Source organism: Serinus canaria, chromosome Z, assembly GCF_022539315.1.
Source record: "Serinus canaria isolate serCan28SL12 chromosome Z, serCan2020, whole genome shotgun sequence".
Taxonomy (NCBI): Eukaryota; Metazoa; Chordata; class Aves; order Passeriformes; family Fringillidae; genus Serinus; species Serinus canaria.
The window spans coordinates 16,129,023-16,151,421 of NC_066343.1; the positions used below are offsets into that span (position 1 = coordinate 16,129,023).

Here is a 22,399-nt window from a genome sequence, read left to right on the forward strand (position 1 = left end):
TGGGGATTTAGTTTGTGGGTGAATACAGTTTTATATTTATAGTTAACACTATCCAGACAAACATCAAATAGCCTCAGGCATTGACTGAAATTTATAATTTATTGTCTTTGCAAGTCATTATGTTCAAGCTCCACCACCACTTTGGGAAGCAAACCCATAAATCATCTATGCCTGTTCAACTTGCCCTGTGCAATTACAGAATATTATATTAGCATTATTATATATATATTTTTTTAAGTGTTCAGTCGAATTACAGTTGACCTGTTATTTTGACTTGCTATGTTCTAATGGTGTGTTGGTTAATTTACAAGAACAGCTTCCATTTCATTGCTTCCCAATGTTTCAAAGATAAACATTGTTTCAAGTTAAAAAAATTCTAGAATTTTAAATGTTCTAATATTTTCTATTAAGTCAGTTCATGACTTCCTTTGCAAAAGACCTGCCCATTTCCTTCCCACACTGTGCAATCTCACGTGTTTACATCTCTGAGGCTAGCATCTATCTTCTTCTCTTTGGCAGCTGTGAAATACATTGCACCTTTGATCTCACTGCAGATAACTGTCATTCCCAACTGTTTGGGATACTGACATATGAACCTTTTCAAAGAAGTTATGTTTGTTGTTTCTCTCATTAAAAAAAAAAAAAAAAAAAGATTAGATAAAGCCAAGGCATTAATGACGCTGACCACATCTCACAATAACATTACCTTTTATTAGAGATCTTATTTTACATATCCCCATAAGATATAAAACCTTCCAAGAGAAAATATCAAAAACCTTCAGCTGAAATCATTTTGTTTCAGACAATATGAGCAAGTAAACCAAAGAAAATTAAGATACAGGAATGTAAAAAACCCCAAACCATAAAATCAGAACAGGTACAACTCTTGTATGGCAAGTAATTACAAGGTTTTAAAACATTTCTTACACAGCATTGTACTTAAAATCATACTGGGAAGGTAAAGATGCTTGCTTCTCTTAACCAATAGCTAAAAAACCCAGCAGCTAAAAAAACAGAAAAATACCCCAAAATAAAAAAAATTAATTATATGGCCAATTCATAAAGAAACAGCATAAGAATTCATTAAGACTTGTGCAAAATAAAAATCCAACAAAAACCCAAACCAAGGAAAACACAACCTCATTGACAGTAACATTCTGAACCAATTCAAGCAAAATTCTTTTTGAGACTTTGACTGGAGTTTTGATTTAGTAAGGGATTTCAGGAAAGGATCTTGAATTGAAAGCTGTCATTACACACAAAAAAAAGCAAAGGAACAAGGATTACATCTGCTGGTTAAGGAAGATTCAGGCACCATGATTGTACAGCTGATGATAAAAGTAAAGAACCAATGCTCTATGAAGAATCTTTCAAAGCAATTCCAAGAGGCAAAATACTTTTAAATTTTATTGCATCAAAATTTTCCTTTTCTGCCTAGCAAAACTGAAACAGTATTTTGAATGTTTTCCTGCACAGAACACATAAAAGTATCTTAAGCATTTTAATTCTGAAGAAGCAACAAAATAAGTGTTATGAGAAATTTCTGCTGGCAAGTCTACTAAGCTTTGAGTTTCAACAAAAACCAGCATTTTCAAATACTTTTTCTAAGAAGTTACAGTACATGTTTATTGCATGAAAACATCCAATTATTGGATTTATCGGATTCTTCCATTTGTGGTTAGTGATTCCTATACTCTTGATGTAACTTGCACCAGATCCTACTAAAGTATTCCCATTATTACAAAACACACAGTAGATTGAATTAAGAAAATCTACACAGTCTCAAGAGAGATTCAACCTGTGACAATGCATAAAATCTAAGTATGACTTTCATTTTATTTTTAGATAGCTTGTAGCTACATGAAATAATTTGATAGACTTTGATATTTGATATAATTGTTGAACAACAATGGTGAAATTAAATACAGGAGGCAATATTAGAGCTAGCACATCTTTTTACCAGTTATGATGACTTTTCATGCATTAGTATTGAGGATAAGCAACAGGGTATGGAAAAGTAGAGCACAAGCGAGAGATAGAAGAACAGGCTAAGAAAATAAATGACAACTAGAAAATGGGATCATACTCAAGTGAATGTTTATATATATTAACTGTAAACAGCAGCTTTACTTAGGGAAATGCTTTCCACACTTGGATGGCTTAAGTACTAAATATGAATTAATATGGGAAAAAGCAAAGTCTCCATTCTTCAGTAACATGAACACTGGCAATGTAAATGAGGTTGTAAGTTTGTAAAATGTTGTTTAAAATATAGGCACATGATTTGGAATTAACAGGTAACCACAGTCTGTGACATGCAAGCTCATGTTTTGATGGGTTTGCAAACTATATCTTGCTTACTATCAACTCTTTGCATCAAGTTGCAATTTTCTTGAAAGCAGCTGAATTTAGCTTCTAAAGTAATTCTTTTTTTGATGGTGTTTCATGTCATAACATCATATTAATACATTCAAATAGTCAAAATGTTCAGAATAAGGTAGCACAAACTTGGTGCAGGAGTACATAGATCAGTGTGGCCAGCATTGTCAAATAGGAGATACACAGCTTAAGTATTATATAAACTACTTTTTCCCCGAAAACATTAACATAGACACCAAAATTGTAACAAGACATATCAAAAATAAGGCACATTTATTTTGATATGGTAATCTTGAAATAGAAAACTCATTTCAGAGAACACTGGTATCTAAATGAGTTTTATAAAAAATCTTGTATTCATGATAATTATGGACATTTCTCATCATGGTAATGGAATAATTGCACATATCCCAGTGTGTCAAGTAACAAAATGGGAGCTTTATTAAACAATTCCATTGCAAAATTACTTTTTAGGTTCAGGTTTTTCTATTTACATAACTCAGGTGAATGGTAGAAGTATTAAAATCTACCATCACTTATCACAAGTACTGCAGGCTTTCATTTTACCACAATTAATAATCCCCTTTGTGTTGAATAAACTGAAATTAATTGCAGAATAAATTGAGATTATTGTCATTTATATAAATGATTGCAAATATTTGGACATTAGCTACTACACAGGAACATTTTATTCCATTTTATTTCCAAGCTGCATCAGGACATTTACACTGAGTTATTCACACATAAATTCATCAAGAATCAGGAAAAGAAGGCTGTTTAAAATCTAATCCCCTGTTTAAGAAAATTAAAACACCAGAAACATCATTAATTAGCATTTAACCTGAGATTTAATCTGTTGAGAGGTTAACATCCATAGAAATTTCTTCACTTGTTGTATTAGCTGATAATGATGTTGTTATTTTATGGGGAAAAAATCAGAACAAAAAAAAAAGTTGCTTGCAACATGGCTTTTTCACTGTGTTGGTCAAAAAAAATTTATAGAATGCATCTTTTTCTCACAGTATCCAGAAGCTGGAATAACATTAATGTGCCTCTTATTGCACATGAAACTCAGAGGAGATCCAATTGCAGATTCTTCTTTATCTAAGCAGGATTTCATCTCAGCCGAATCCGGAATGTATTTATCTCCATAGAACTCATATTTATTTCACTTATATTCCTGGCATCTGGAGGTGAATGCATCAAAGATAAAGATGTGGGTGTAAGACTTTCCACTCTGAATTTGCTAAAGAGTTTATGCACCTTTATCTAGAGGGAAAAAAACAAAACAAAAAACTACATTTAGAAAAAACAGTAAATACCTTAAAATTTTACAGCTCCTTGAAGGAACCAGAAATTCTCAAGCCAAGGATTTTGAATATCTTTAAATGTCATAGATTAAATACATAGATTAAATAATTTAGATCTTTTTAGAAAGTAGTCACTCACTACGTTTCAATGTAATTCAATTAGTTTATTCAAAATTCCTATAAATATTTGGATTTGAATTCTTCTTGTTTCCAAATAAAACGATATTTACTCTTCCACCCAAAAGAAAATCCCAAACCTATTTTAAAATTTTATTTAAAAATTCCTACCGATTAATAACCATACCTTTCCCTGAGTGGTAGAACAGAGCAGACCCGTGTCTCTGTTTGAAAATTTACAATCAAATCCCTTTCTGTGAAGAATCAGAGCAGCTTCATCAGATGGTTTGGTATCTACCTACAAACAAACACTAAAGAAGATTACTTACAACGTATCAGTCAGGAAGACATTTTAGGACACAAAAAAATTATCCTTATCATACAGCAGACAGAGACATTTACACCTTAAAACATGTTCAGCCTAGATTGAATTGCCATGTCTTTTTTAAAAATTTCATAAAGCTAAACATAGAAAGAAGTAAATGGCAAAGAGTTGAAACATATAACGTACTACAGAATATAAGTCATTGAATTTAAAGGTCATCAAATGCACATGTACTTATGACTCAGGACTGAAGTGTAGCTATCATACCTGTATTAAATGGTTTCCCACAAAAATTATATGGCAAAACAGAAAACACACTAGAAATCTTATGTTAACTGCAATAGTCAGTTTCACATATTCAATGGCATTATGTTGAACAAATTTTCATATAGCAAAAATGATTTTTAACTCAGCTTAAGGTGTATAGAAAAAATGTACACTGAGATACACATATGAAATAAATGTTATGTTTATCACTAAGATATTCAGTACTTTTGAGCCTCAAGACACAGTAAAGAGTAAGTTGTCCCCCACCCTCCTCTAGCTCCATTACTCTCCCCTGGACATGTTCCAGCACATCAATATCTTTCTTGTGGCTGCACCCCTACACTCACTGTAGTCACTTATTTAATATGATACATTACTTTATTTCTTTAATTACTGTTGTTTTACATTCTTCCACCCTTAATCTTATTATATAGATAATAAGAGTATAAAAAAGATGGTTCTATCCAAAGCCATGCCAATTCTTTAGGCTATTTTTTTCATATTTATTTCTGGTTTACTTTTTCTTGTAGTGGTACTTTTTCACAAAAGCATCTGCCATGAGTTAAGTTCATTTCTGGTACTTCAGAATGTATCTAATGCTTGGAGAAAGCAATGCCAACAAGCAGTAGGCCCTCTGTGATGCATTAGCTCCTGCCGGTGTACCAAACAAGAGGTCTTAATCTAACAGACCCAAATTCTTTTTCATAAAGGTGATCATGGATCAGTTCATACCAGCTTCTTTGAAAGGCAGCATGACAAAGAATCAAAGTACAATAAATTCATAGTTATAAAGTACTCCTTCATACAATAAAAAAAAATATAAACTTGTGGGTTTAGGTTCCTCATTTAAAATAGTAAAAATTTATTCAATAGTATCTGGAGTTGAAATAAGATATTTTTTAGCAAAACACTAACAGTTAGAAACTTTGCATAGTTTACAAATCACAAATAAAACTCTGCTTGAAAAGATTTTGTGAACAATACCTTTTAACCACCTAAAACCAACTTTCTAATTTATGAATAGTGCCTACATTCAGCATATGGAAAAAGTTTTCAGTATTTATGAACACTGATGGCTAAAGAAGTTCTTATCCTGTTTACTGAAACAGCAGTACCACTTTCTACATGAAGTGAGGTAATAGCTGTGATATTTTCCCCCTCCTACTACGAAACACCTGACTTCATTTTAATTTATGTGACAGTGTTGCACTTAAAAGTAGATATTTTTATGCCACAAGATAATACTGTCTGCTTAAACATCAGATTAGAGAAACATTAAAATTCATACTGAAAAAGCCTGACTTCCTATGGGGTAAATTAATGTCAGAAATGACAAGCCAGTAATGGGTATCAACACTTGCTCTAATTCTCTTAAATTATATTCTAGTAATCTGCATAAAAAATGCATGTATGCATTTCAAATGATGCAATGAATATTTCATCTCCCAATTTTTTAGAATTAAATATTATCCTTATTATTAAGATTCAAAAGATTTAAAACAAAAAGGTAACATACAATTAATGACACCCTGAGTAAAAGTGTTTTGGTCAGCATAAAATCTATAATTTAGTACTCCACCTTCTATCATGCACATATTTTTTTGCCTGTGTAAAAAAATAAAGCTGTTCTAACTGATTATTAAAGATTAAGTTGTCACAGCTTCCTCATCTCCTTCAACTTACCTGTTCTTATAACATCTCTAGGTAAATGAGATTAAATACATTTAAGGTTTATGAACGTCTGAGCAAGGATAAACTTAATTTATACCAAATACACTTCTAAACATGACCATGCTAACTGCATGAAAATCTGCAACAATCTCCTCAATTTTCAACAAGTTACAACATTCTTAACCTTGTAAAACTTCACAGCACCGTTATTCAACAAAAAAGCCCCAAAGACTGTGCTATTAAATCTCTAACAAGCTTTCTTAGAAGAGCTGTCAAAGTTTGATTTGATTTTGATCTCTGAGAATTAAAATGCGACCTGATAAGAAAATTAAAAAAAAAAATTGTTAGGCTTTCTCATAACCAGTATCCCAGGGCTATGCTTCCAAAATTTTGTTGAGGAAGAAAAAATGTTTAAACTCTTTTAAAATTCAATTACTGTAAGATAATAGACACACACTGGAAAGTTTAGGCAACATGGCAAATTTGTGTATTTATGCTTAGTATAAAGGGACAAATCTGCTGTGTTGTAGATCTTGAATCTCATTTCATTTACATAAGGTAAAATAACTGTATTCTGAAAAGATGGAGTTCTGTTAAGAAAAAAAAATCTTTAAATATTGTATTCCTAATGGATTGGACTCTTCCATGACAAGATGAGATATCTCACAAGAAAACCAATATTCTTTCTGATTTCTACCTTAAATCTTAAAAATTATTTTAATTTGGTACCCTCTTCTCTGTAATTGTAGTGGAGTATGGAAAATAAACTTCAACAGTTTAAGCAGTGGAGAGGCATAAATTTCTATAAATTTCTGGAAGAAGAATTCATTGTGTCAATTAGCCAGAATTATGTCACATGTCATTCAAATTCTTGGAAGCAAGAGAAAGGAAGCAGAAAATGAGGAGAGATTTACAGAGTTATTTGCAAGGCATAGCACCATTTTTGCTGTGGGGAAGGACATTCTGTATCTCTAATGACAGTGTTCCTATCCTAGGACTGCTGCAAGCTCTCACTTTGAAGTGGACCCATTAATGCTGCAAGCTCAAGAGCCGTCCATCAGTAATCAATGAAACATACAGCTGTGGACAGAGAAGAGATCACAGCCTCAAACAGCCCAGTATCAGCTGGGACAGTGGGGCCCGAGCAGCCCAGATAAAACCAGAGAAACCACTTAGAAGTAGTAACACTGAATTCTTAAAGCAGACTCTGAGCAAGCCTGTCTTTTCACAGCTTTCATACACAGATCATACAAACAAAGGGATGGATTTACACCTCAAAAAGAGAGCTAAGATGTTCATGAAGGTCTGCCCCTGAACTTGGTATGTTGAAGTAAACCTGTGATGCTGAGCTGGTTGAAGTAAATGAAAATACACACAGCGAAGTATGGAATACTCACTTCACATGAAGATTTAATTTAGTATCAGGGTCTTCCTAACTTTTCGAAGGCACAAGACCCATAAAATCAAGAAATTTCCACTTTGAAATTCAGAATAAGAATCAGCCACAGCTGAAGAGTCTTAGACAAGATTGAACTACTTACACAGAAAGCACGAGAAAGCAAACATTGTTTAAGTTTTAAAACACAAATTAAAACAGAACGAAGATCAGATTAAACAGAATATAATCTCACGTTAATACAGACAAGCCCAGCCATCATGGAGACTCTGGAGAAAAAGTGATAAATAGTTCGTATCTAAGTATGCCAGAATTAAAAAGGGATTGCACTATGCTAGCAGCACTGGTGAATAGCACTGCAGTACACATAAAGTTAACATAATCACATTTTTGAAGGAGCCGAAAAACTTAAAAGAATTTATAGAACAGTTGGCAGGAAAAGAATGCCAAATGAATTCCAGTCCTTCAGGTAATCAAAGGGAAAATTAAATTCTGGTGGTTACATACCTTTCTTCTCTTCAGGAGAAAAATACTGAGTACAGAAGAGCCTTTTTTTTTTGTTTGACTTTTTTGTTAGTATTTTGTTTATTGGTTTGTTTTTCTGGTGTTGGCTAGACGTTTGGGTTTTGTTTGTTTGGTTTGGTTTTGGTTCCTTACCAGAGGATATTTTCACAGGAACCAATCATGAGATGCTGTTAGAATAACTAAATTAGATCTTGTAACTAAGCTCAAAAATATTTTTACAATAAAATTTGGGTTCAAAACAATATTCTTTATTTAAAACATACTTAGAACAAACTTAAATTTAATTCTTCTAGTATAAAAATGGCTGAGGCTTATGAATGGTTCTCTCCTAAACTTTGGGAACTTACTGAAAGGTACCCCCTCCAGAGACAGAATCTTGCATTAGGCATGTGAATATGTTGCGAAAAACACAAATCCCTTCATTTCTTGTTACTCAAAAAGACACAAGTCTTCAGTTCTTGCAGAATTAAGAAATGCTCATAATCACGCTGCAGTTTATCCTATCATATAAACCCACTCCCAAAGTACTTCCCAAGAATAGATCCTTTTACTATATCAATACGCTACATCTTATGTTTGCAAAAAGCAGTGGTTTGACCTTACCTTTGCTTGGATGGTCCTCAGATTGACTATATGCATGTCACAAGGCATGGACGACATCAGTGGAGAAAAAGTCCTTATCAGCTCTGGGACACCTGAATCTGCGTTTGTCGTCATTGGAATTACAGGATGGTTTAAGAAGAGAGAGGTCATGTGGCTAAGAAGTGATGGAAAACTGACTGGTGCCTTCTCTTCATTCTGCAAAATACAAAAGAATGATTCAAGTTAACATGCTATCACGTCTAAATTTTGAAACACACTTACTTTATATGATTCCAATAATTACATAAAAAATTTTAATTTCTAGACTGTCCATTCAATTACTTTTGCAAAATTTTGGTCATCCAATTTTGATCATTTTTTATAAACAATAATCTTTCAAAATTATGATGATACCTAATTTTACAAAATTCCTTGAGCTTCTGTGTTAGCCCTTGATATTTGAACAATACAGTTTGGAAAAAAGAAATTATTTAATACTTTAGCAAGTTGCTCCTATTTATTCAGAATCTCTTTGTATATGGAGAGGCAACAGCCTTTTGCAGGCCTCCTTTTCCACATTATTTTATAACCTGTATTTCCTGCTTTTTCCAACTTGCATCCCAAATCCCTCTTTCTATTTTAAATCTATTTCTCTCAAATTATTGCTGGAAGAAAGAGCAGCTAGCATCTTTGTCTTGGTCTGCATTGCAAAAGATTTCTTCCAGAAATTTTATTTCAATGTCATGCCAGCAGGAACCAAAGGTATTTTATCCCAATAATTTACAAATTTTGCACTTTCCAAAGTTTCCTATTTGCATTGTTTTACTTGGCTGCAGAGGCTGCCTTACAAACCTGAGATGACCAAATCTTACATATTCACAACAACCAGTTAAAGCTCCAGAGAAGCCAAGAAAAGAAAACGAAGGAACTTTAAACAAGTAATTTCTATTTTAGAATGTCAGTGAAGATAAGAGTAAGAAATGGAAGTGAAAACTTCTTTTGCTCTTATTTTTCCCTTGCACCTTAATCAGATATATCCCTGCTTGTTGGTGATATTTAGCGAAAACTTTGCAGAAAGTTTATTGAAAATATAGTGTCTTAAGCACTGATACATTACATTATCATTTTATGATAGCCTGGAAATACAGAAATAAAAAACAAATGGGAAACACTTAAAGCAAAGGGGAAGATTATTTTTCAGATTACAACAGAAAACCATAACAGTAATTTCTGTCTTGGGGTGTGTTTGCATGTATGCATATTTATTTATATTTCTGCAGTAGCACAAAATACAGCTGACAGTGAAGAAACTGAAAATATTCCAGGCCTGACTCAACGAAAGATGGTAATTTCTGTTTTATTCTTGGTGCTTTTCTTAGTAAAAAAATAACACTCTGGCTCTTTGGTATCTACTAAGCATTGAGGCTTAGTATTTTTAAGAATCTATTATGACCCCCAAATGATAACAGTGGATTGTTGTAAAGGATTGCTCCTCCATGTGACTCATTGCATTTATTTCTATTGAATTCCATCTGTCATCTCATGGCATCTTTAATCAGTATTGAGTCTTCTAATTCCTCAATTTAGCCTTGATTTTTGTTTTCATTACCTTGAAAAATTCAGTATCATTGGTAGACTTCATGGCCGTGATTTTCTTCTATTCTAATTGCAGTATGAGCAAGTTTGCTCTATGCACAGCTTAATAGAAAAGTCTTCCATTCAAGTGCCTGAATACATTCTCTATACACAGGGAAAATGTGCAGACCCATGCTCTTTCAAAGAAGAGTTCATTTTTTTACCCCTAAAGGAATACTGTTCACTCTGTTGCCACAGAAGTGCTAAAGTCAGTCAAAACATTCAATTGCCATTTATTTTCTCATCTTTCACCTTTTTTTTTCCCCATGTAAAGTAAGTTGATTGCTTGCATCTGAGAACTTAAAATGAGGTCTTCTAAAACATCTTACAAATCACACATGAATCAGAAAAAAAAAAACCTATTCATCCTTTTATACTATTTTAAAAAAATGTTGCAGATAAGTACAGCCTTGAAGGACTGGCAAATGCTAGATCCAGAATGGATTCAACTTGGCTCATTTTTGCTCTCACTGTGTCTAAATGTGATATCACCAGCAGGAGCAGTGTCCTTATGCATTATCCACTTTGGAACTAAGACTTAGGTGGAGATTTTATATTGAATCTTGTATTCCAACATCTGGAATGACAGTCAGACCTGGATGGTTGCACCAGCAGAAAAAGTGCAGTCATTCCCTGAATCTGTGTAACAGCAATGGGAATGGAGCATAGAGAAGGTGACAAAAGCTGTCAGGAGACCAAGAGAAAAAGTGTTCTGCAAGCACGGTGAAGACAGTGCTTTCACAGAAGCCTGAGAAGGGACTCTTCAAATCACACCCTCCCGAAGGTACATCACAATCATTCAAGGGCTGGAGTATGTCTTTTCCCTCAAGTCTGTGATCCAGAATTTAAACAGGACTGTCTGGAAAGAGAGATGAGAAGGGTTTGCACACAAACACTGTAATGAAAAGAATATTTACCCTATGCACACCTTCACCATGTGGATGGCTTTCAGCAACGCCCTGCTGATGCACATCAGAAGATGTAGTCCCACAATCTCAGTCTAATTAAAGTATTGCTCTCTCAAAAGTGACATCATTTCCTCAATTTCCATGGCAGCATTAATCACTCAAAGTGTGAGTGGAGCTCCTCTGGCTGCCTTACAAGCATTAAGTATGGCAAGAATCTGATGAATGCCAGATGATGATGTGCTGGCTTAACAAGCTCAAATCAAAGCACAGGCTGCCTTTTTAACCATCTTACAGTCCATCCACATACAGTTATCCAGTTGGAAACTGTGTTGACACACAACCCCTTGAATGACTGTGCAGTAAACATAAATGGAGCCTCATTTGAGATCTTCCCTTGTCATCAAAATAAGGTGAATAATTCTAAATTTTCAGTTTTGAGGAGACACAAACCATAATCAAATATAATATTAGGTCACGATTTGCAACAAGTTTCAAGAATACCTATCTGTAAAAAGTGCCTTTATATGAGAAATGACCTATTTTATTAATACTCACAGAAATAACTGAAAGGCTTGGGCTGGAAAGGAACTTAAAGGTCAACTTGTTATACCCCTCTGCCACAGGCAGGGATGCCACCTACCACAGATTACTCAAGGTCCCATCCAACATGGCCTTGAACACTTCCAGAGATGGGTGATGGGGAAGAATCTGATTTTTATTTATGAGTTATATATCAGGGGAAGGATTCCTATCAGGGCTGTACACCTGCTGGCAGACTTGTCTCTAGGGAAGCTTTGCCTGGCAGCTGGTCAGGGGAGAGAAGCTTCCACGACTGGGCTGTGAGTGACCCCCCCACCATTTGCCAGTAGGGGGAAAAATGGCATAAGGCTGGGAAAAAATGCCAGGGAAATCAGGCTGTGGGAGGGACTTCACTACATACAAGCAGGTAATGCAACATAAGGGGACATGGGACTTCTTGAGGGATCAGGGGGGGTCAGCTTGATCACCTCCCCTCCCTCACCTTTTCCTCCCTGTCGATGGCTTCCATTCCCACAAACCAGCTGTGCCCTGCCCCACCATTCCCACAAACCAGCTCAGCATTGCAGCTGCTGGGTGCCCACTGTTCCCTGACACCGCCGCTCCACGTCCTCTGCTGCCTCTGGGAAAAGTCACTCTGCCTCCGAGACTCAGAAGCTTTTCTGCTAAGGGTTTAAATTAGCTAACTAAGGTCCCTAATTAGAGCGGGAAAATGCTAATTAGACTCCTCAGAAATTGTTTTGTAATTGAACAGAAGAAATCAATGGAAAATTCTGTAGAGGAGAAAGTAAAGCTGAAGAAGTAGATAATTGGACACCAATTTAGCTAACAGAGAACAAATGAACTTTTTGACACAGACAAGTAATCTAAAATTTCCTATATAAAGCTAAGAAAAGGAAACTGAGGAAGACAGTTTATCAAATCACATTATCTTGACTATTTTCTCCTCCTCCAGAGTCTTCTCTGCAGTGACAATGTCACCAAAAAAACTTTAATCATAACAGTAAACACCCACTGGCATACACACTACCTAATCAAACATGCTGAAATGTGGATGCTGACTCAGTGTGTAAGAACAATCAAATACAATCTGGAAACAGGTATAATTCTGGGCCTGCTAAATCAAGGGATGGAGACTAAAATAGTCTGATACCAAACCACTTGGATTATTGCTGGAAATAAAAAGTTCCTCATTCTTTTTCATGTTGTGTCAGGAAACAATTTTTATCAACTTTCTCTCTGACAGGTTCAGAAAACCAACAGGCAGCACTCTTCAAAGGACAATGTTTCTTCATTGAAAAGTCTAATCTGTGGAGCAAAAACACTTTTCACAGCATCTTTACTACCAAAGCATATGGAGAAAATATTTTAAAATATCTTAATCATAAACTAGCAAATTTCAGCAATCAAGAATGTGAGTCAAAGAATTCCAAAGACAAATACAGGGAAAAACAATTGTTTCTTTCTGTACAATTCAAAGACTGACAATCCATCAGTATGATGTGATGCTGCTTCTATATGAGAAATTGGTTCTGTAATACAGTGCTAGCCTGCTCACAGGTGAGAAACAAACAGCAGACAACATCACTGATGTTGTGAATAACAGGTTTACAACACATGACAAAAATAAGTGAGAGGTAAGGGGAGATGCCTAAGCTTTAAAATTATTTATATTTTTCACCAAATGCGAGTAGCTTGAATCCTTAACTACAGTGGCTCCCCATTTGTGGAAGGTGGAGTCTCTAAGCAGGAAGGAGTGAGAAATACACAACAGTGCTCTGTACACACATTGCCCTAAGGCTCACAACTAGAAGAGAAATTCAGGTTTGTTTCAGACTGACAGTAATCTAGTTCATTAAATTGACATCAAATAGTAAATAGCTTCAACTTAAGTTACAGGCTTTGCATGCAAGACTGTCTGGCTGTTATCTCACAAATAATCTTGCTTTAAATCTATCTCGCCAATGTTCTTGCTTTAAATTCATTCAAAGTTGCACACTGTAATACAAAAGAATAATCAAAGACTGACAAGTCCTAAAAGTCTTACAGATGTGGATGATCCATTCCCTTTCCTCTGAGGCTGATACCTGGAGCTAGATTTCTGCATGCCTGTAACAACTCCTAGTGATTTTCAGAAGGAAAGAAGAAAGATAATGGGTCTTACACCTCTAATACAACAAACAGCAATTAATGACCGATATAAATTGGATCAGCTCTTCTGAGCTGAATAATTCCTTTTCAGTGTCCAAGAGTGCAAGGTTAATGTAAGCATCTGTCAAAGAAAACAGTGACCAAGATTTCAAGCAGCTTTGAAAATGGCTGGTGATTGCAGAGGAAATTTAGTATGGGAATTAAACAAGGTGATAGGAAGATCTCTGTGCTGTGGGATTCAGAGCATCTAAGACCTCAAAGCTGCACAAAAATCTTCAGCAGAACAATCTTCAGGTAATCTCTGAATCTAAAAATCCAGGCTTAGACCTGTTAGACTTTTAGGCAAGTGTGGGTAAGTTGCAACCAGAAATAACAGTCACAAATGTGAGTACTGAACAGCCAGATTCCAGGAATCTTAAAAAGACTATAAACAAGGATGCCAAATTTATTTTCTGCTATACCACAGAATTTGGCTTTTCTGAAATGCTGGGGGACAAAAAACCAGATAAATATAAGGATTAGAATTGTTTGCATATACATTTTTGTCTACAGTTAAAAATTCATCCATTATGTTACATTTTTGTACATCAAAGCATATTTTTCTTTTTGCAATAGATTTCAAGTCCTTTAATTGAGAACTAAGGTCTGGAATGCTCAGGGTCTTTTGATAGCTATTAAAGTGACCAGCAAAAGACGACTCATGAGAGCAGAGTAAATCTGATTTAATCTCTTTACCTCAGGGAATGGAAAATTTCCTATCAATTCACTTTGTCATTGCTTATGAAAATGAATTGGAAATGCACGTCTGTTGCACTAGCTGAAAGGGGCTCCTTGAAGCTGATTATAGAAGAAATGAAAAATCTGAGGCAAAATAAAATATCCACAAGACTTGATATTGGCTCAGTGACTCTAAAATCACCACATATTTTCTGTACCAATCCTTAGCTGACACTAAAACTGCAGATGAGAAACCTGGGATTGTTGCAAGTAACCAAATCCAGGGAAATCTTCATCCACAAGAGGAATTTTTCCCCAGTCTGCTAGAGCCAAATTTGATCATCTCCAACAAGAGGTGATTCCTCTCATTCCAGGCTGATAGATAGGTGCCTGCCATTGTTCTGCTCCTCCAAGACCATGCAGGAGTAAGGAAGAGCGTTATTCCTGATAGGCATATATAGAAACACATGGCCATCCCTACATATGAGCAGAGACAGACAGCACAGTTTGCCAGAACCTACATGAGCTTGGGTAACAGAAGTAGAACAATCCAAACCTGATTGTGCTCTCCAGCTGACTAGGTCTGGAGCTCAAGACCTTGACGTTCTTGATTCACAACACTCAACAACCACTGATATACCTCAGTGTGGAGTTTAAGCCCTTCTGATATCCAGGTCTGGACCTCAGGCTTCCTAATGATTCACCAGGTACTTCATCCTCTTCCAGGAGCTGGGCTGTGACCTGTTAGCTTGCAGTTTGCTGGGGACAGGCACACACAGAAAATGCAGGTCTTGCCAGCCACTGGAAGCCAGTTGTACTGGTCCCACAGCCCAAGGGTATCTCTCTCCAATAGCCGTCACACACATCACACACACCTCTTACTCTGTTTCCTAGTCTTACCTGAAGATGGCTAATGGCTCACACAGATTCAGAAAAGGTTGGGCTGCACAGAAATCAGATGTAATAATCTAGAATGAGCTGTGGTGGTCAAGCACTGGACTTCATCAGAGCCTTTTATGCCCCTTTTACCCCTACTTTTCCCACCAGTTACTCCTCAATCCTTCTTCTTCCCCTCCTGTGTCAGTTCTATTGAACATCCCATAACTAGCCTCTTGTTTTACAAAAAGAAGAAAAAAAAATTTAAAAAATCCAGAATTTTCTTAGTCTAAGGCAATTTCTGTTGATCTATCTTGTTGGGTTTTACACCAGGATCAATCTAATTTTCTCCCTTTCACGGAATCAGGAGCAGCTAGTGCTCCACTGTTCCACCTATCACTGTTCTTAGGTGACTGCATTTAGCACAGTTAATGTTCACTCAGGTGCCATAAGAGAAACCATGTTCTATAAAGAGATCATGTGGAGAACATCTGCTAGCTGGTCTATGGAAGAGTGCAGATGGTAAAGAAAGTATCTAGCCACCATGATCATAGGCACATCACCACAACTACTAAGGCTGATAAATACACAGCCATCAATATAGCTGGATGAAAGTGATCAGAAAAGCAGTTAGACAGCATGAGATGTTTCCTTAGCAATAAAAGTATTTTATACTTCAGTTATGCCCTTTCCTGCCAGTTTTATTTCTTCTATTCTAATTCTTCTTAGAGTTTATTGTTTAATAATGACACAGGAGGAGCATCTTAATGCCTAAAAATACCCTGTGCTAGGCTTGAGGAAGGGACCTGGTGCTAGATTTTCCCAGAAGACTGGCAAGATCTTATCCCATTCCCAATGATGGTAGAAAATAACAATCAGAAATTTTCTGGAGTTCAGTTTTGATTGAGGAAGTAGTTAAAAACTGATGGTAAGGGCAGAAAGTCCACAGTGATACCTGCTAATTTGCAGTCACTGGAATTCTGCTCCTCATGCAAAGTTCTTGCTACTGGAGGGAACTTGCATGTGCAAGGAGGTTATTCCCAGAGAGTAATTTCATTTGAGAATACAAGAAGAGGCTGGACTTGTACACTTTCTCCCTACTTTAGGAAGGATTCTGCCCTGCAGTCAGATCTTGCAGCAGGAATTAATCCTTCCTAGAAGTGGTGATACAGAAAGGTTTAAATTTCAGACCTCAGACTGCAGTAGCTCAGTTAAGCTCACAAAAGACAATAAAGAGACCTACCCTCATCCTGTGATGAATTGTATGAGCTGCAAGTGGAGAGACCAAGATTTTATATTATGCATAATACTGAGGTACAATTCTTTCTAACCAGAGCCAGCAGACAGGTACACACAAATGAAGACAGATAAAACCAAACCAAGAAAAGTAATTCACTGTTGAGATGTACATAATTACATGAAAAAGAACACAAAAGAGACATAGCTGAATGTCCAGAACCGAGAGGAAGGCAGTCCTCTGTACCATTTGCTCAATCCAAGAGTCAAGTGGCTGCTGCCCTGCTAGAGGATGAGTGTGTTTCATAACAGGAACATAGGGAGCTTGCAGACAAAGCAGTCTTTATTTAATAGCTTTCTGCAACACATCTTTGTCACTGCATCATGAAAAAAAGCTTTAAAGGAAATTAAGCTGAAAGGTGCCCTGACATAAAAAAAAAATGACAGTGCTTGCCTGAAAACAGATGGTATTTGTAGATAAATAAGAGATGGAAACATTATTCTTGATTTGCAAACAAAAAGTTCCTCCATAAGAAATACAGTATGAACTATACAGTGTAAGGAGAAATAACAAATTAAAAGTAGTGTTTTAAGCAAAATTGGAAAGTATCAGGTACCTGAATATCTCTTCAAATGAAATACAAAATTAGAGTTCACCCTTTAGTAAATATATGTGGTAGGGCTCTAAAGAAGATGCATAGGATTTTGTGTGAAAACGAGAGGAAAATGTCTTTTTTTCTGTGGCCACCATAAAGCCCCCAAACCCCAACAATTTTATACATGTTTGATGAGATCATTGTGGCACTTACAATTAAAAATTATATAAGAGTATCTCAATTTGTCACTCATGGGCTTGAAAAAGCATCTAAATTGTAATAATTAAACCAATGTCAAATTTCTGCTTTTTTAAAACATCAAGTAATTATGAGTTAATTATAAGTGTCTAAAGTACGGATACATGTAGAATAGCAATGCACAGTATAATATATAGCTACAGTGATGAACATGCACATGGAGCAAAATCAACACAATAATCAGACAAAAATGGCTCTATCACCAACCATAAACTTTCAGAGAAAGTGGGTACTTAGAGAGATTTAGCAGGAAAAAGGGAGTAGTTGTATGAGGTGGAAGAAAGGGAGTTGATTATCTCCAACATATTTGTGATTTTATTAACTGTATTATTGTTCCTCTAAACAAGCTCAAAAGTACCACAAAAGTAAGAACCACTTGAGCCACTAAATCCTCTGCTCTCTGCTCAAGCCTAGTCCATCAATCCAGTTATACAAATTAACTAAGACAAGGTATCAAATAGGAGTCTGAAGAAGGAAGTGCTTGCTCTGGCATGGCTCTTTTCTCCAGCCATGTCTTTGATGTAATAATATATAACTACTTCTTATAAATCCTATTTTATTCACTTCCATACTGATAACATGCTGGGATTCAGAAAATAAAAGGGTATTAATGATTATTTTTCCAAAACTTACAATAAATATAAAGTAGTATGTATTTTCAAAAAGACAGAAACATTTATGTTTTGTCAAGTATTAATAAACTGTATTCAGTTTCATTCTCAGCTAAATATTAATCCCTTCAATTTAAAAATGACATTAATTCAGTTCTTGGTTGAAAATCTGAAAAAAGAGAAGACAGTCTTAGAAGACAAAGAGTTATTCAAGCTGAAAAATGCTTGCAAGAAGAAAATGAACACATAAGCATTAGTTACATCTAGTAGAATAAAAAATGTACGTAGAAATTATATCAAAAATACAGTAAAAAAATCTGAAGCCTGAGGAACATAGCTATCAATAAATGAGATAACATAAAGTGAAATGAGATTTGCCCAGCTCTTACTACAAACACAGCTTACTTAACAAACAATACTGCCATTGTGAATAAACCTTTAGTATCCATCTTAGGGAAAACAACCCCCAACAACAAACAAACATAAAATATTAACACAAACCTCCCCCCAAGTCTCTTCCTTCCCCACAAATCCCAAAAAGCTTCAGCAAAACACATCAACCTGAAGTCGTTTTCAGAGACAATATCTAAATGAGTATTTACGACTGATTAGATGAGCTAGAATTCAAGAGCCAAAACCCAGGTGTTAGGATTAAGAACCTATTACAATACAGACTGAGCATACCAACACTTATTAAGAATTATTAAGAATTTCACTCTATCCATGCACTGCACATATGAGTCTTATACTTCAGGACATTAATGTGATTTGACCCTGCCATTAAAATTTACTGTTCAGGGTGGGGTTGGGGAAGGAAAGAAGTGTTTTAGAGATATAAATGAAAATCAATTTTTGGTAGAAACTGTGATAACAAAAACTCTCCACAGTAATTTCACCAGTGATGCACAATTATTTTAATTATTTTTAAATTGCACATGTGACACTTCACATACTCTCCTTTTATGGGGAAGTTTCACAAAGAGCAGCAAGCATCCCGTTCTTCAGATTTGTTTTTGAGAAAAGATAGAATGAAATGTTTTGGAATATACATTAGGAAAAGCTTGTAATGCCAAAGATGTCAAATGGTCTAAACTTTCTCCTCCAGTGGCTGTTGAAGTAAATAATAAAATAGGGCTTGACAACAAAATCAGGGTCAGTGTATGAGTCACACTGATTACATATATAAACTACATATAATTTCACCAGAATTTTTTCTGACATGGTTATTTTTAAGCTATTATGACAACTACCTCCTGAGTAACTAGGCTAAAAAAAAGTATGATTGCACATCTAAGAAACTGAAAGAGAATTACCCTTACTTTAACACTGAATTAGTAACATGAATCAGAAAATGTTACGAATGTTCAGATACATTTTGAAAAACAGAATTCTAGAATATTCTAAATATATGAAAGGGGAATTCCAGATACAAACACAGAAAGAAAATGTTTCCTTAAAACATCTTGCTTGGCTCCTGAGGCTTGTTTACATCAGGTCAGCACCTCTTGGACTGTACCTCCTTCCCCACAGTTCTGATTCCACTTTCTGTGAAGTCCCTTTGAGAGTGCTTAAGAACCAATTGCCCACAAAGTCCTCTACAGCCATTTAAAACTGTTATAAGCTCAGCATGGAGAGCTATAGGGAAATAAAGATGCTGGAACACAGGTTTCCAAAACGCCTCAGAAATTTCTGATTGCAGCAGGCAACTGCCCCTTTCTCCTTCGAAACATTCTCTGTAATTTGTACAGAAACTATCAAATCTGTAGGACAGATGATTTTAACAAAGAAAGGGAATTACACTGTTAATCTGCTGAGATGATACCTGACTTATCACAAACAACTTGGCAAAAATATGCAAAGACGCATGTAAATACTGCACTAACTAGAAAATTCCAGCGCTGTTTAGGCTGCCTTTACTCTATCTGAGGTAACTTCAAAATGTTTTCCAATGGCGTGGTTTGGTTTGAAGCAGAAGCTGTTCTGAAATTGAACTTGTGGCCAGCCCCACCCAAGGGGGAACTGTGTTACTTTGCAGAGCAATCTCTGCAAAGTGTGCGTGGACCAGTTTCCTTTTAGAAGGAAGTAAACAAGGAGCTCCCCTGGAAGTATGGCACCAAACACGTCCTAGCCCATCGCATCTTGATTGTGGTCAGAATGGATGACTTACCTTTTATGTCTGTTCTGAGACAAAAAGTAGACAGCATTGAGCAGGGACTGGACTGGAAGTGTTCCAGAGGTGCCTTTTAGTGAGTTGTTTTATGGTTCTACAGAAAGCACCAAGACTGCACGCAGTGTCACTACAAGCGCTATGGCACTAACTGATTTGATCTGCTTCTGTTGTTTCAAAATATTTTTAAATGTAAGCATTGACTTCCTTGTCCAGTAATTCTTACTTACCAGGCCTACATTCTAATTTAACACAACACAAATTACCCTGGGTACTATGGAATTTTTGGATGGCAGTCTAGATCCCTCTGCAGGTTTCCTCTGGCAAGGATGGAGTAACCTGTGCAATGCTTCTTGCTGTCACAGTCAGACTGCTGCTGACCTCAGGTTAGCTTGGGTGGCTGCACATCACACTGATAAATGCAGTTAATATGCAGCCTGCATTATACATGATGAGGAGCTAGAAAATCATAATGACATGTACACCCTGAAAAAAAACCCACTGTCAATCATTAAATGGTGAAAATTAGCTTTAAGCTTGATATTATCATCCTCTCACAGTGGTTAATGATAGCCATTATAAACCAGAATTAATTCCAATTTATCTGCATATTCATTAGGAGCTTGGTATACAACCTCTCCTCTTTAGCTATGCAATGGTTTTAAAATATACTCAGAGCTGTCATCATGATTCTACTGCCTCAGTACGAAGATGTACATCTGATTTTGTCCTTCTCAAAATTGATTTAAAAAAAAAAAAAGAGAAAATACAAAGAGTGGAAATAAAATTGAGGTTATTAAAAAGACTAGGATAGAAAAAGGCAAAGTAAGATGTGTGCAAATAAAAAAAAAATACCCACAACAAAATGGTTTCAACTTCCCAAGAACCATAATGAAACCTAAAGGTTTTTATGTCTGCAATCTAAATATTTCCACTTGAATCTTATTCTCTAAGAAAATTATATTTATAAGAGGTTTTCTCTTTCTACCCATTCAACTTAAATTATTTGTCAACCTTTTTTTAGACTCAGTTAAAATTGTTAAGAAGCAGAACTCACAGTAATTAGCAGCTTTTTAAAGGTTGTTTAGTAAAAAAGCAATTAAAAAAGAAAAAAGAGAATTCCACAATAGTACCCCACTCATATGTTGAAGCGTGAGTGAGGAAATAAGTACTGCAGGAATAGTGAGAGATGAGGTTTTTACAATCAGAATATGAAATCAAGATGACAAATCTTAACCTTTCTGTATAACCACTTCTAGGAAGGGTTTATTCCTGCTGCAAGATCTGACTTAACGGCGATATTCCCTTGGAAGCTACACTTCCTTAGTTCTACAGCTCATGGAATAATTTCTTTATTGAGTTCTTTGCTGCTGCAACAGAAATTAATATTTACATCTTATTTGGCATATAAATTCCAGGCAGTGAATCCTACCACATCTGTTCCATGTCTTCTTTCCAACAGCAGTCGGAAGACGTTAGCAGTAATCTTGTTATCTTGAACACCTTGTCCAAGGCCACGGTTGTCATCCTGCATAAGCCGACGATCCATGATCACTTCCAGCTGACCTGAAAGAGCAACATGAGGATTATACTAGTACCAAGAATAGGTAAGGGTTCTATTAAGCATAAATAACCTGCCCTAAAATTGAACTTATTTTAAATAATCATAATATTTCTCTTGAGTTTGGAAGAGCTGATCAATATTGCTATGGCTGACTATAAAAAAGTTAATACCACTGGACTGTCGCTGTTTATAACCTTCCAAAAAATTGTCACAAGCTTTTCTGCAGAATGTCCAGCAGTTTTTATTTTCAGAGTTTATATAGAAGTTTAATACAAAAAGTAATTACTATTAACCACTATTTGCAACTAGGATACTTGGCAATCAAACATCCAAGATAAGAATCACTCCCAAACAGGAGAGACCTTCTGTGGAGGAACTATCTTCACCTTGTACTCCATTCTTCTCTTCCACATTTGAAGCCAGAAGGAAAAACGGTATCAACAGGAGTATATAAATACTCACAATCACTTCTTGCATGGAAAAGAAGTGGGAATAGGAAAGAACTTTTCACTGGATAAGCACTGAGCATAAAATTCTGAGTTTATACTGAACTGCAGCACAGCCACCCAAA

At 35.7% G+C, this 22,399-nt stretch overlaps 1 protein-coding gene across 1 annotated transcript in view; it reads right to left on the minus strand.

Moving 5' to 3' along the window:
- Positions 1 to 691: 691 nt before the first annotated feature.
- The window catches only part of MAN2A1 (mannosidase alpha class 2A member 1), a 106,472-nt gene continuing 84,764 nt past the window's right edge, over positions 692 to 22,399 (minus strand). The window contains exons 19-22 of the mRNA XM_030236725.2: positions 21,697 to 21,830; positions 8,594 to 8,788; positions 3,994 to 4,104; positions 692 to 3,648 (exon numbers count right to left, since the gene is read on the minus strand). Coding sequence (XP_030092585.1) covers positions 3,496 to 3,648; positions 3,994 to 4,104; positions 8,594 to 8,788; positions 21,697 to 21,830 — 593 coding nt within the window. The 3' untranslated portion in view covers positions 692 to 3,495. The remainder of the gene's footprint in view (positions 3,649 to 3,993; positions 4,105 to 8,593; positions 8,789 to 21,696; positions 21,831 to 22,399) is intronic.